Below are 15375 nucleotides of genomic sequence, written 5' to 3'. Positions count from 1 at the left end.
TGCCTCACCAGTCTACTAGAATTCTCTGAGGGCCTCGACAACGGTGATTCAGTGGATATAGTGTACTTAGATTTTGAGAGAACATGTGACCCTCACCAAAGGCTCTTAAGCAAAGTAAGATGCCATGGGATAAGAAGGCAGGTCTTCTCATGGATCAGTAACTGGTTAAAAGATAGGAAACAAAGGGTAGGAATAAATGGGTGAGTTTTCAGAATGGAGAGAGGTAAGTAGTGGTGTCCCCCAATGGTCTGTACTGGGACCAGTACTATTAAACATATTCATAAGTGATCTGGAAAAAGCGGTAAACAGTGAGGTGGCAAAATTAAGAAAGGGATATATATATTTTCTGTCTTATTGCCTCTGTATAAATCCATGGTACACCCACATCTTGAATACTTCATGCAGGTCTGGTTGCCCCATCTCAAAAAATATAAATTGGAATTGGAAAAGGTTCAGAAAAGGGCAACAAAAATGATTAGGGGTACGGAACAGCTTCCATATAGAGAGAGAATAATAAGACTGGGACTTTTCAGCTTGAAAAAGAGATGACTAAGTGGGGATATGATAGAGGTCTATAAAATCATGACTGATGTGGAGAAAATAAATAAGGAAGTGCTATTTACTCCCTAGGGGTCACCAAATGAAACTAATAGGCAGCAGGTTTAAAACAAACAAAAGGAAGTATTTCTTCACACAATGCACAGTCAACCTGTGGAACTCTTTGCCAGATGTTGTGAGGGCCAAAACTATAACAGGGTTCAAAACAGACTAGATAAATTCATGGAGGATAGGTCCATCAATAGTTATTAGCCAGGATGGGCAGGGATGGTGTCCCTAGCCTCTATTTGCCAGAAGCTGGGAATGGGCGACTGGGGATGGATCACTCGATGATGACCTGTTATGTTCATTCCCTCTGAAGCACCTGGCATTGGTGACTGTCAGAAGACAGGATACTGGGCTAGATGGACCTTTGGTCTGACCCAGTATGGCCATTTTTAAAAGTGCCTTTGGCACTAGGGGGCCTAAATCCCATTGACATTCAATGAGACTTAGGTTCCTAAATGTTTGTCACTTTTGAAAATTTTACCCCGTGTGTATTTTTAAAATAAAAATTAGTGCATGCCTGTTCTTACTCTGATTAAATACAGAAAATAATTTGTCACTTTTATGCCTAAACCCTTTTGATAAAACAAAAAGATTATGAGATGAAGTAAATGAAAAAAATTAATTTTAGATATTTTACTCTTCTTTTTAGGAAGGGCAGATATTTTGGGGATGGCATAACGATGTTCATGCTTTTGATACAAACACACAAACTTGGTTTCAACCAACAATTAGAGTGAGTATTTTTTAAATCTTTAATCATTCTGTACATTTTTGTAACTCCACCCCATATTGAATAATAACTGTACTCTAGAGACTAATGTCAGGGAGAACTATTTTGAACATGTTTGGCATTTCTCAGGCTTATAACATGAGTGCATTTTTATGTTCTCCCTATCTCGTAACACAAGAGAAAGGAAACATTAAATGAAACTAAAAAGCGGTAAATTCAAAGCCGTTTTTCCACACTGGATGTAATTGCTGCTGGATGTTGTTGATGCCAAGAACATAGTAAAATTCAAAGAGGAACTGGATAACAAGAATATCCAGAGTTAGAGTAGTTAATGCTGACAAAGAGTATTGGAAGGGAGATGAACCCTGAAATGAGGGTTTAAGCCAATCTAACTATCAAGGATTAGGATCACCACATATTTACCTACCTGCATTTTCCTCTGAGTCATCTGATGTTGGAAACAGGATGCTGGACAAGATGGACCACAAGCATGATCCATTATGGCCATTCCTATGATCTTGCAATCAGATCCATGTTAATGGACTCCTGAACTCATGTTGCATTCCATTGACTTCAGTGGGGGATCCAGCAGGCACAGGTCCCATCCATGCAGATCCAATTGCAAAATTGGGTCTCTAGTCATTAGAGTAGCTCTTCAGCCTTTTGATATTTGTGGGGAAAAAATTGTTTAATATTGAAGGGATATATACACTTGAATGAATACTGTGCAGATGCAGTTGCTGTGTTTCATAACTCTGTTGCATCAAGGGTTTAATGCTGAGAAAGACTAACATTTATTTTAACAGTGTGAACAGGAGCAGTAACTGATGTCTTACATATAGGAAATTATTTTATATTAATATTGTTCCAATGATGGCATATATTCTCAGTGAGCTCTCAATAAAACTGTAATGTGAACATTTTTATATATTAATATTATAGGATAATGTAGAGCCTCATAAAATTCTGGTAAGATTACACAGACTCCATTAAGATCTCAGTGGAAGAATTATAACATAATAAGATTGTTTGACACTTTCATGATTCTTTTATGTGACTTCTTATGATTCTATAAAATTCTTAAACCAAACATCAAGTGAAAAGTTCCATTAAAAACTAAGGCTCTGGTCTTGCAATCCCTATTTTTTCTTTACATGGGGAAAATTCCCGCTAGCATCAGGTGATTGGTGATACAAAGTTTAAGAGTCTGATTTTTGTAAAGCAGTGAAAATTTATGAATGAAGCGCATTATATAAGAGCTAGGTATTCATTATTATTATTATTTCTCAATATTACATCATGGGGATATTTTTTTTCAAACAAATAACCTTCACAACATACAAGATCTTTAAGCATAAGAAGGGGAAGCTACTGTCTAAAATTTATCCCCAGGAGTCACCATAAATCCTGACCACAAACCAACTCCATAGGTTTGAGTAGTCAAAGTTTTGTTAAACCCTCTGCAAAATTCCTGCATTTTAAGTGCTACTGCTTCCCCCCCACCCCCAGTGGTGACCACATGTGGTACTTTGCACCTCTGAAAAACAGGCCCTAGAGGACTTTTCCACCAGTATTACTGTAGTTTTACATTGATGAAACTCTAGAAATCAGTGGAGTTCACTGGTGTAAAACTGGAATGAAGCATTGGTAAGACAGGTGCTGAGAGAATAAATTGAACACCAAAATGCATGGGAATTTAGTTAAGGCTGAACTGTACTACACCATGCGTCATCTAATGCCTTGGGAGTTTTGGGTGTTCCCTCAAATAGTTTTGCACATTTGCAATTTTGCCTTCATATTAGAAGATACTGGAAGATATGGGGTACATTTCAATGTTACCATTGCATTTCATGTTTTATTGACTTGCAGTTAGACATTTACTGACACTGTATAGATTAATGTTCTAAAAAATCTTGTATTGGTACTTTCAGGGTGGAGTTCCACCTCAGCCTCGAGCAGCTCATACGTGTGCTGTGCTAGGAAATAAGGGTTACATCTTTGGAGGACGAGTGCTGGTTAGTAGTTATTTAATGAATATTTTATTGGCAACAATATTATTTTTTGCTAATGACTTACTGAAAGCAGATTATTTATGCAGTACCAATAGAGCCCAAAATGTCTTTGCTCCTAACTCGTATGTTCAGGGAGAGAAGTCCCAATATGTCTCTTTACCTTCTTGTGCACCTGCAAATAGGCTATGGACAATCTGCTTCTTCTGTGCAACCCTAAGGGTTGAAGCACAAATTGCCCAAAAAAGAGCAGGCAAGTGGTAGGCCCTGGTCATATAACAGTCCACACAAGTCTACAAAGATGGCTGGCCATAGAGTGGGGGCACACCCAGAGAAGCATGTAGTATACTTTTAGGTCATTGTGACTGTTAGGTCTGCACTACTTCGTGCTTAGAGTTGTGGCTAACTGCCATAATTTAGCCCTAAATTATGTTCATTTCTGTTTCAATGGAATCTTTTGTCTTTAGCTCAAAGTATTTTTTCTGTGTTTTGCATATTTATTAGTAAATTCAAGGAAGAATCCAACCAAAGAGCCTTTTGTACATATGTATTGAAACAGTATAACAAAGCTAGAGCTAAAACACCACATGGCAATTAGTCAAACTAAATATTTTTAAAGAGTCTCAAATTCAAGCAATAATGTTACTTTCAGCAGTAAGGTAAGTGTCACATATTGGGAGACTAACTCAGTCCATTGACATTGTGCAAATGGCATTGATCACATCTTCAGATGAATCCAGGACACAAGGCATTTCAAAGGTAATGACAAAAATATGTATTTGTTGTCTTATAAGGATAGATAAGGTATCCATAAAATGGTCATAAACCCAATAAAATTGGCAAGCTGTGTGTAAGCTCCATTAGCTGTGCTTTCAAAGAAGTCCTGCTAAAGTATGATTTACTTTAGGTAAGCTTCAGATAAGTGGCAGAATGTTTTTATTCTGTGCTAAACACACCTTGAAGGGCTTATATGATCGAACCACTTATTTTTTCTATTTCAGTGAATGAAATAATAGCAAGTGGTACATTTTAATTTAGTGGTTTTTACGTGCTGTCTCATCTAAACAAAGAAGAAATATAGGATATTACCAATTGCTCTCTCCCCTTTCTTCTCTCTCTCCCCCCAATATAATGCATTCCAGGACATTCCAGAAAGCAGGAGTCAGCAAGTGCCATATTTTTAAAGGTATTTTGGCATCTTAAATCTGGGCCTAAATAGATAGTAAATCAATAGATCTGGCCAAAATGAGGGGGGAAAAAGTAAAATTAAATTATACGCAGAATGCTACCCACATTGTAACACTTACTACAGCTATTATGGATAATACTTAAATAATTTTTTTAAATAATAAACTTAAAACACTGCTCAAAGAAGTAGGAAACTGGCCCCATATTGCTATTGTAATAAAACTTTCTAGGAAGGAGGCAAGTGTCAGTAGTTTATTTTCAAATAGACTCTTTTTACAAAAGATAAGAAATGCTTCTTCTTCAAGTAGTATCCCATATGGGTGCTCCACTTTAGGTGAGTCTACATCCCTGTGCCTGTGATCAGAGATTTTTGGTAGCTGTGCCCGTTTGGGCTGCACATGCCGCATTTCGTGCCGCTTTTGGTGGCTATATAGCACCGTGTGGCCAAAGTGCCTTCAGTTCCTTCTTTCTCTACTGCCTTTGGCCTGAGACAGAGTTCTCAGCAGAGCCTATTTAGTGTTGTGTTGTTATTGTTGTAGTGATAGAGTTAGTTAGAACTATGCTCTTCCCTCATTTACTTATTTCTTGTTTTAAAAAAAAAAATTCTGCTAAGAATCTGTTATCTGTAGAGTAGTGTAGTTTTCTCCACAATGCTCCTTCCCGTTAGGGAAAGATACCAGGAAAGAGGGACATGTCCGGATACTCCAAATTCAGACAGTGTCTCTCTTGCCGGGAGGCTATCCCCATCAGCGATGGGTGCTCTTGATGCATCTGCTGTCTAGGAGAGGCACGCACACCACAAAAGTATATACATTGCCTCAACCTCAAGTTATGCAGCAGAAAAGTCAAAGTGTTCAAGTTAAAATTTACCATGATGGAGAGCTCGCTGCGTCCAGCTTCCAACCTGGGCCCAGAGACTCCCTCTGAGTACTGGTCCCCATTGACCCCAACGACAGGTTCAGAGAAACATTCCCTGCTTCCCTCACAGAGGAAACTGCTGCAATCCTCACAAAAGGCCACCAAGAGGACAACAACCTCTTCTACCAGGGAAAATGCTAAAAAGAAAAGATCCCCAGCGTGCTTGATGATATGGGTACTGGCCAGAGCAAGGTTGAACACCTTTGAGTCGGTGGGATCCTCAGATATCGCTGGTACCATTAACGCCAAGGACCCTAAGAGGGTGGACTCAGAAAGGAGTGGCAGCGATAAGCCTAGCTCTTCCATGCTGGCATTGACTGAGCCACTCAGACATGCAGCACCAAGCAGATTGGCACCGCAACAATTTACCAATCCCTTAGCGGAGCACAGAGCCCCATTGGCACTGACAACCACTTCAACTAGACTGGTACTACTGCTAATGTCTCCATGTGGTACCACAAGAATTCTGTTTTCAGAAGGACTTTATAGCCAGTTAGTTCATTTTATAATTCATGTATTGTGTGATGTTATGATTAACATGCTATGTCATATATAATCATTGTATTCTCAATAGATTTAAATTGTAGGATTATAGAAATATAAGATTGATTGGTAGCCAGAAGGGATAAGTATATATTATGTATCTAAGTAAGTAGGGCTGAAACACAAGGCGTACAGGCTGAGGCATGTAGGATTTTAGCTTAGCCATACTAGGCTACAAGATTACAGGAAAAGATGTGTGTATGGGTGGTATTGCAAAAAATTAACAATAAGAGTAATTTTTTGCTTACAAGATACCTGGTAGTCACATTTTTCTAACACATGCCCTAATCGCAGGGTGCACTATATCCATAAATGCTAATGAGGTATAGTCAGAATCACATTATAAAAAGAGGGTGCCCAGATTGGGAAAGTTGAGTTCCTTATGGGAAAACTCCAGCAGGAACTATCCCTCTTCTGATGATCAATTGGCAAGGCAGCCATCAGAGTTTAAGAATATCGTTAAGGAGATATATTTGTAACTTGTGCATAGGTCTTTATAGGATTTCTGTATGCTTGGGTAATCATAACTTTAATAAAACTAGAAACACAGACTAAACCTTGTACTTGTAAATGTATGAGTGTCACTATCCTTGGTCTTTGTGTTCCTAGAGACTCTAAGTCTAAAACAAGTAGCAGAGGTGACTTTCACTCTGAGCTTGAAACTGTAGCCACCAGAGCCGAACCCAGGTTGGTGTAATACCACGTTACAAAATTAACTCGAAATAAAATAAAATAAAAGGCTACAACTTATTGGTATCTGAAATACCGGAATCTCCTCGGTACCGATATTGCTCTGGTACACATCACATCCCCAGTGTGCTCGGCACTCTCACATTCAAAACCACCATCCAGATCTTCTCCCTTATCTAGTGAGGACGATGATGATGAGGAAAAGGATATTATTTCTCAGCAATACTCCTCTCCCCACCTCAGACAACTACTAGACCAGACCCATTGGTAAAGACCAGATATCAGCCTGAGGGTTATGCACGTAGATGGTACAGACATACATGGATGCCACACATGCCATTCCGACAACAATGGCCTTACTGGGATCCATGGGCTTACATACAGGCAACAATTTTCCAGGCCTCCTAGCACCCATAGAGAGCTCAAGATGCTCCCCATCAGCCTCGTTAAGTAGACCCCGCTTCCTCCCCCCCCCCCCTCCCCCAACCTCAGGACAAGACTTTTGAGGACCAGGAGGAGAGGCTGGATCAGGAAGCCACCCCACCAACCAGCTTTGTCCGGAGAGGATAAGAAAATACTATCATGCCTTCTCCACTGACAGCCAATGATTTTAATCAGTTCCAAGAACTATTTGAGAGAATTGCAGACTCACTACACATATCTTTGGAAGAAGTTATAGAGTCTTAACATAAGTTACTGGATATACTCCAAACATCAACTTCATCAAAAATTGCTCTCCCCATAAATGAGGCTCTGATGGACCCAGTTCAGGCTGTCTAGCAGACACCTGCCACAGTACCACCCACCTGCAAAAGAACAGACAAAAAGTATTATGTCCCATCTAAGGACATGGAGTTTCTATTTTCACATCCCTCTCCAAATTAGTTGGTGGTCAAGGCAGTGAATGAGTGGAGCAGGCAACATGCATACTAGAAGTACCCCGTATGATAAAGATTGGAAATGGTTAGGCCATTTTGGGTGCAAGGCCTACTTATCAGCGACTCTGCAATTTTAAATTGCCAATTATGAAGCACTGATGGCCAAATTCAGTTACACCAACTATTCAAATATGACTCAATAAATTTAGTCATCTTTGAGGGGGGAACCCAACAATTCTAGGCAATTATCTCGAAGGTCACCTTCTGGTTAGAATGGCCTTACAAGCTTCCTTAGACACAGCCGACCCAGCTGCCCGATAGATGTCTCCAGTTGTAGTCATGCAAAGGGCGTCATGGCTTCACCTCTCGGGATTTCCTGAAGAGATACAATCTATGGTTGAAGATCTTCCCTTCAAAGAATCGAAACTGTGGACAAGATGGATGAATCCCTTCATTCCTTAAAGGATTCAGTCTTTACGTATCTACATGCCTGCGCAAAAGAGAAGCCCAAATAAATATCATTCTGCACAGTGATAGAGACCTGCTCCGTACGTTCCTCTGCAGAGACCATATGATTTGCAAAGACAGAGGGTTACGAAATGTAGGCCACCTCCATCTCACCTCCACTGCTTTCCCCAGTCCCATCTGCTTCAACCACCATCAGTTTGGAGACTGCCTGACCCCATTCTACCCAATATGGCAGAGTATCACCTCAGATGAGTGGATGTTAGAAATTATCAGCACCAGATACTCAGTTCAATTTATTTCCCTCCCTCCTTCCCGCCCTCTCTCCCCATCCTACTTCAGGGACCTTTCTCATTAGAACCTTTTATGGAAGGAAATAAACCACCTCCTGCCCTTGGGTGCTGTTGAACCTGTTTCGATACAACACAGAGGGGTGGGCTTTTATTCCAACTATTTCCTAATCTCGAGAAAGAACGGTCAGTGGACACTCATTCTAGATTTGAGAAACTCATCAAAGTACACTAATTCAGAATGGTCACATTAGCAACAATAATCCTAGCGCTGGAACGGGGGATAGGTTCTTAACCCTCAACCTCCAGTATGCATATTTCCACATCACCATACATCCATCAAACAGGAGATTCCTCAGATTCGTTCTGGAGCAGGATCACTACCAGTACAAGGTACTTCTGTTTGGCCTTTCTGTGGCACCCGGAGTGTTCTCCATGCACTTCTGCAAACAGGAAATTATGATATTCCCATACTTGAATGATTTGTTTATTCAAAGCCCCCTCTCGAGATGATAACATAGCAGCAACACAAAGGACAATGGCCCTTTCCTCACAAGTAGGCCTCCAACCAAACATTAAAAAATCAATACTGATACCTGTACAGCACCTAGAATTTATTGGGGCCTACCTCAATGCAGTAGAGGCCAAAGCCTCATTGCCAACTGTAACAGGGTGGCACTCACCTCTCGCAAGCACCCCCATTGGCAGAGTGCGTGTGCCCACCCTTTCTGTATGCCTTGCGGTGAGTCTTCAGCAACTGAGCCCTCCAGCCAAGTCACACACAGTCTGTATTTGAAATAAAAAGCAACCCCCTTCCGGTGTACAAGTCCAACAGAGGCCTCTCTCAGTGCCCTCTGTAACATCTCTTTACCTGCAGCCCTATCCTTGGGCTTGCTCTTCAATCAGTCCAGCAGGGCTTATCATAGTACTCTGGTTCAAACGGTCTCTCAGCCCCTTCTATACTCTCTCAAATTGTCCCTGCTCTGATGTAGAACCGTGCCCCAGGGCTCCCTCCCTGGAGTCAACGTTTTCGCCCTCTTGGGGCCCTTTTGGACCCAGCTCTCCTGCTGGGCCACTAAAAGAATTCAGTTCCCCCTTCTGGGGTGCATCAAAAGTCCAGGCCACTTCCCCAATGGCTAATGGTGGTGGCAGGGGGAACATGCGGGCCCATCCACTACTCCCAATCCCAGCCTAGGGACCTTATAGATAGCAGCCATCCACTGCATTCCTTTAAATAAACTGCATCACTGCTACAATTCCCTGGGCCACTTTCCCTGGCCCCAGCACATTCTTCACCATTATCTCAGGGCCTTGTCCTGGTTGAGTCCCAGCAGCCAGCCCAGAACGCCGTCTTGCTCCCCTCCCCCATCTCTGCTAGCACTGCTCTGTTCAAGGTCCTGTAGTTCCCACAGCCAGCCAGGCACACCACCCACACTCCTCCAACTCCAGGAACTGAACTCACTCTGACCCTGCAGCTCTTTTTATACTAGCCTGCTGGGCCCTGATTGGCTGCTCCCTGCAGCCCCTTCTGATTGGCTGCGTCCCATACAGCCATTCTAGGCAGTTTGGAGGAGTCTCTCCACTGCCCTTTTCGGGGTGGGGAGAGAAGTGGCAGGACCGTGAGGCCCAGGGCCGGCTCCAGGCACCAGCCCACCAAGCATGTGCTTGGGGCGGCACCTGAAGGGGGGCAGCGCGGCGCGGCGCTCTGGCCCGAGAGCGGGGCTGCGACTGGGCTCGCCGCCCTCCCCACAGCACTCCGGCCGCCGGGGAGAGCAGAGCCGCGGCGGGCTCGCCGCCCTTCCCCGGTACTCCGGCCGCCGGGGAGAGCGGAGCCGCGGCGGGCTCGCCGCCCTTCCCCGGTACTCTGGCCGCCGGGGAGAGCGGAGCCGCGGCGGGCTCGCCGCCCTTCCCCGGCGCTCTGGCCGCCGGGGAGAGCGGAGCTGCGGCCGGGCTGTCCGCCCTCCTCCCGGCGCTCTGGCCGCCGGGGAGAGTGGAGCCCCGGCCGGGCTCGCCGCCCTCCCCCCGGCGCTCTAGCCGCCAGGGAGAGTGGAGCCGCGGTGGGCTCGCTGCCGGGGAGAGCAGAGCCGCGGCGGGCTCGCCGCCCTCCCCCCGGCGCTCTGGCCGCCGGGGAAAGCGGAGCCCCAGCCGGGCTCTCCGCCCTACTCCCGGCGCTCCGGCCGCCAGCGGAGCCGCGGCGGGCTCGCCGCCCTCCCCCCGGCGCTCCAGCCAGTTGGGGAGAGCGGGCCCGCGGCCAAGCTCGGCGCCCTCCCCTGCTGCGCTCCCCGTGGGGGGAGGGGCACGCGGTGGGAGGCTTTTTTGCCTGGGGCAGCAAAAAAGCCAGAGCCGGCCCTGGTGAGGCCTCCAGTAGGAGGCCTCAGGGCCTAGTCCACCCTGTCACACTAACTCACAGATTTACCCCCCCTAATCAATTTGATCTCTACAGTGCAAACCAGCCCACAGGTATCAGCCAGAACATGCTTACAACTAGGACATATGGCAGTGACCACCTTTGTTGTAAGACATGCCAGACTACATATGCGCTGCCTTCATGAGTGGCTCAGGACAGTATACAGTACGCACAGACACAATTTGAACAAGTGTCTTTCAATGACAGTCACAGTCAAAAGCTTACTAGACTGGTGGATAAAACCCCACAAAGTATGTTTGTCACAGAATCACCTCTGTCACTAATACTGACAACAGACACGTCTCTGTTGGGTTGAGGAGCACGTTTGCAAAATTACAGAGTACATGTCAACTTCAGAGTCAACTTTATACATCACCCTACTGCAACTCCAAGAAGTCCGGAATGCATGTTCACAATTTTTATCACTGGTCAGAAACAAGGACATAAGGATAATGACCGACAACATTGCTTCCATATTTTACATAAACCATCAAGGGGGAGCAAAGTCACAATCTTTGTGTGTTGAAGCACTGAAATTATGAAATTGGTGCATTCGCCACAACATCAACATCTCAGTGACTTACCTGCCGGGCGATTACAACACCACAGTAGACACACTAAGCAAAAAATTCTCACAGGAACACAAGTGGGAGATAGATACCATGATCCTATACAAGCTATTCAGATGTTGGGGATTCCCAAGTATAGACCTTTTTGCCACACCCGAGAACATCAAATGCCCACATTTCTGTTCAAGAGCAGGACTGAGCTACTGTTCTCTGGGGGTTGCCTTCCTCATCAAATGGGACACACATCTGCTATACGCCTTTCCACCGATCCCCTTAATACCCAAAGTAATACGCAAAATAAAAGAGGAACAAGCCAGAGTCATCTTGATAGCCCCAACATGGTTCAGACAAACATGGGTCCCTTACCTTGTACGGATGACAGTATGCCCACCAGTCATTCTTCACCCTGTTTCACATCCCCTGTGTCAGGATGCAGGCCAGACTCGCCACCCAAATCTAGAGATCCTCCACCTGAAGGCATGGCTCCTGCATGGTTCCAGAATACTGAGATGTCCTGTTCTGAAGACATAAAGGAGATAGTATTAAATAGCAGAGAAGATTGACTATGCGGTCTACTTACCTGCACAAATGGAAGAGATTCCACATTTGGTGCGCCTCGGCTATCACTTCACCCTTGCCACTGATACTGGTTTATATCTAGGGCCCTACCAAATTCACGGTCTATTTTGGTCAATTTCATGGTCATAGGATTTTTAAAATAATAAATGTCATGATTTCAGGTCTTTAAATCTGAAATTTCACAGTGTTGTAATTGTAGGGATCCTGACCCAAAAAGGAGTTGGGGGGGGGGGTTGCAAGGATATTGTAAGGGGGAGTTGTGGTACTGCTACTCTTACTTCTGCGCTGCTGCTGGCGGCACTGCCTTCAGTGGGCAGCTGAAGAGCGGCAGCTGCTGGCTGGGATTCCAGCTCTAAAGGCAGAGCCACCACCAGCAGCAGTGCAGAAGTAAGGGTGGCATGGTATGGAATTGCCACCCTTCTGCACTGCTGCTGGTGGGGCGCTGCCTTCAGAGCTGGGTGCCCGTCAACAGCCACTGCTCTCTGGCTACCCAGCTCTGAAGTCAGCGCAGAAGTAAGGGTGGCAATACTGCGATCTCCCTAAAATAACCTTGCAACCCCCTTGTAATTCCCTTTTGGGTCAGGACCCCCAATTTGAGAAACACTGGTCTCCTCGTGAAATCTGTATAGTATAGGGTAAAAGCACACAAAAGACCAGATTTCACAGTCCATGACACATTTTTCAGGGCCGTAAATTTGGTAGGGCCCTAACTATATCCTAGAACTAAAAAAATCAGGACTATCCTCAAGTTCAATTAGAGTTCATCTCACTGCTGTTATGGCTTTCCACCGCAAGATTAGCGGACATTCAGAATTTACCCAGCCTGTAACAAAACGGTTCCTTACAAGTGTTTGGAACCTCTACCCTTGACAAGATCCCACTCCACCTTGGGACCTTAATCTGGTGCTATGATGCCTTACTGTTTGAGCCCATGGCAACCTGCTCACTCATACATCTATCTATGAAGATAACCTTTCTCATAGCTGTCACATCCACTTGAAGAGTGGGGGAAATAGTGGCTTTCATGATGTACCCGCTATATACAATTTTCTTCAAAGATAAAGATATATTATGATCACATGCAAAGTTCCTACCTAAAATACCTTCCTCATTCCACTTGAATCAGGCTATTTACCTCCCATCATTCTTCCCCAAACCACATGGGAATAAAAAGGAGTCCATGCTCCACATGTTAGACTTATATGCCAAAATTATTCCTTTCTGTTACTGAAAGATCAAAAGATTCAGCTATATCTAAACAAAGGCTTTCAAAATGGATTTCCAGTTGCATTCATCTCTGCTATAGTCAATATGATTTGTAAACCCTCCCCCTGCCCAGGAACTCGAACACACTCCACGAGATCGATTTCCACCTTTATAGCCTTCCTGAACAATGTGCCAATTACAGAAATTTGTAAAGCAGCCACCTGGGCATCAGCCCATACATTCACAGAGCACTATGCAATTGTGCAGGACTCGACATCGGATGCTCTCTTATGACTGACTGTCTTATCATTGCTCACGAATCCAACTCCAAAGCCCCATCCTTCCAATGAGGGGCACAGCTTTCCAGTCACCTAAAGTGGAGCACCCATATGGGACACTACTTGAAGAAGAAAGGGGTATTCACCCTGTGCAGTAACTGAGTTCTTCAAGATGTGTCTCCCTATGCGTGTTCCACTGTTCACCCTCCTCCCCGTTACTTCGGAGTTCAGACATGGACTATGCGGTAGAGAAGAAACTGAAGGTGGTTTGGCTGCAGAGTGCTATATAATCTCCAAAAGCAGCGCGAGATGGGGAAGCGCATGTGTGGTCCAAATGGGCACTGCTACTGAAAATCTCCAATCACAGGCGCAGAGAAGCAGACTCACATAAAGTGGAGCACCGACAGGGACACACATCTCAAAGAACCTCAGTTACTGCACAGGGTGAGTAACCCTCTTTTTTGATCTGGGGAATTTTCAGACTGTTGTGCTGAGCTACATGGGTACAAATTTCTTTTCATACTATGTATTTAAGTAACATTCTATCTAGGAAGATCTCTACTTTATCATATGCCTAATTTAAAACACCTGTTTTTGAGCAGTTTTTTGTTTGTTGTTTTGTTTTGTTTTAGCAAACTAGAATGAGTGATTTGCACTGTCTGAATTTAGACACTTGGATTTGGTCTGGAAGGTAAGTTTGGCCATGTGCCACTTAGTTATAAATAACAGATTGGAACTATTTAACAGTAGGTTGTAATGCTATTATAGTAGCTTTTCTGGGAAGAGAATGGGAGGTTTTGAACTATTTCAACAGCTGTTACATTATTATTTCAATTTAATTTGATTTGTAGTGGTTACTAAACTGTTCTCTGTTGTGCTCCAAGGACCACTGATGCTATCAGGCAAATTTTCAGCATAGCTTTTAGTGATTTAGTTGCCTCATTTTCAGATATGGGCAAATTACCACAGATTATACTGAAATTTTACTTTCATATGTCTTTTTAACATTACAGTCTCTATAGGTCTTATGTTATGTAGATAAGACTCTTCTTTATAGTCTAGATTTGGGAAAGGTTTTAATGTATATCAAGACAAACATTTAAGAAAACCCCCAAGGAGGAGAATTTACAAGGGAAGAATCTTTCATAAATATTTCCTTTTTGATAAAGTTTGTCAAATTATTTTTTTGCTTCCTATTATTACGCTTGGTAGGGAGCATTTATGATAGCACCCACTAGATAAGAGGAGTCACTGTTTAGATATTGATTTTCATGTAGCTGTTTTAGACAAATAGGAACTGACGTTTGATGGCCATTGTGTCTGTTCTTCCCTATGTTGCCTAACTGTCATTTCATGCAAGGCAGGGGAATATAGTGTCTTCGAGTGTGTGTCCATGTGGATCCCACTCTAAGTGCACGTGTCTTTTGCACAAGATCAGAATCTTTGAACAACAGTGTCCTTTGGGCCACTCCTGCACCTGCATGGTCTTGCACCCCTCACCATCATCCAATGCAGAGCGGCTATGATCACCCCCTCAGTTCCTTGTTGTCCATTGCAGCGAGACAAAACAACCAGTGTCTGCTGCTACCACTTAGTGGAAATTTCTTCTCCTTCGATATTTGTCATCTAATTAGTCAGTTAGGGTTAATTTCCCAGTCAAATCATCTTTTTTCTTTAATTTTTTTTTTAAATATTTGATTTTTCTCTGGTGCTTTGCATCACTATTGTAACCTACAGTGGCAGATTCTAAGCCTTTGGGCTTCTTGTGATGGACTCATTCCTTGGACTACAAGCTGTCAGGAACAGTATCCCTGATGAGGCCACAGCATGCCTGGTGGCTGAGCTTTGTGACTTTGTCCTCACCCACAACCACTTCAGATTTGGGGACAACTTATACCTTCAAGTCAGTGGCACTGCTATGGGTACCCACATGGCTCCACAGTATGCCAACATTTTTATGACTGACTTAGAACAATGCTTCCTCAGCTCTCGTCCCCTAGTGCCCCTCCTCTACTTGCG

At 43.9% G+C, this 15375-nt stretch overlaps 1 protein-coding gene across 4 annotated transcripts in view; it reads left to right on the top strand.

The window, feature by feature from the left end:
- Nucleotides 1–15375, top strand: part of KLHDC1 (kelch domain containing 1) — a 58641-nt gene that overhangs the window by 20950 nt on the left and 22316 nt on the right. For 3 of the 4 annotated variants that reach the window (XM_054027971.1, XM_054027972.1, XM_054027969.1), the window contains exons 6-8: nt 1256–1339; nt 3268–3351; nt 13989–14047. In XM_054027971.1, the coding sequence (XP_053883946.1) occupies nt 1256–1339; nt 3268–3351; nt 13989–14047 (227 nt within the window). Of the gene's footprint in view, nt 1–1255; nt 1340–3267; nt 3352–5521; nt 6458–13988; nt 14048–15375 lie in introns of those variants that run through there. The other variant, XM_054027970.1, reaches the window with a different exon arrangement.

The sequence above is a fragment of the Malaclemys terrapin genome, chromosome 4 (assembly GCF_027887155.1).
Source record: "Malaclemys terrapin pileata isolate rMalTer1 chromosome 4, rMalTer1.hap1, whole genome shotgun sequence".
Lineage (NCBI taxonomy): Eukaryota > Metazoa > Chordata > Testudines > Emydidae > Malaclemys > Malaclemys terrapin.
Note: the sequence above shows the minus strand (reverse complement) of the source record. Positions and strands in the feature narration are given on the sequence as shown.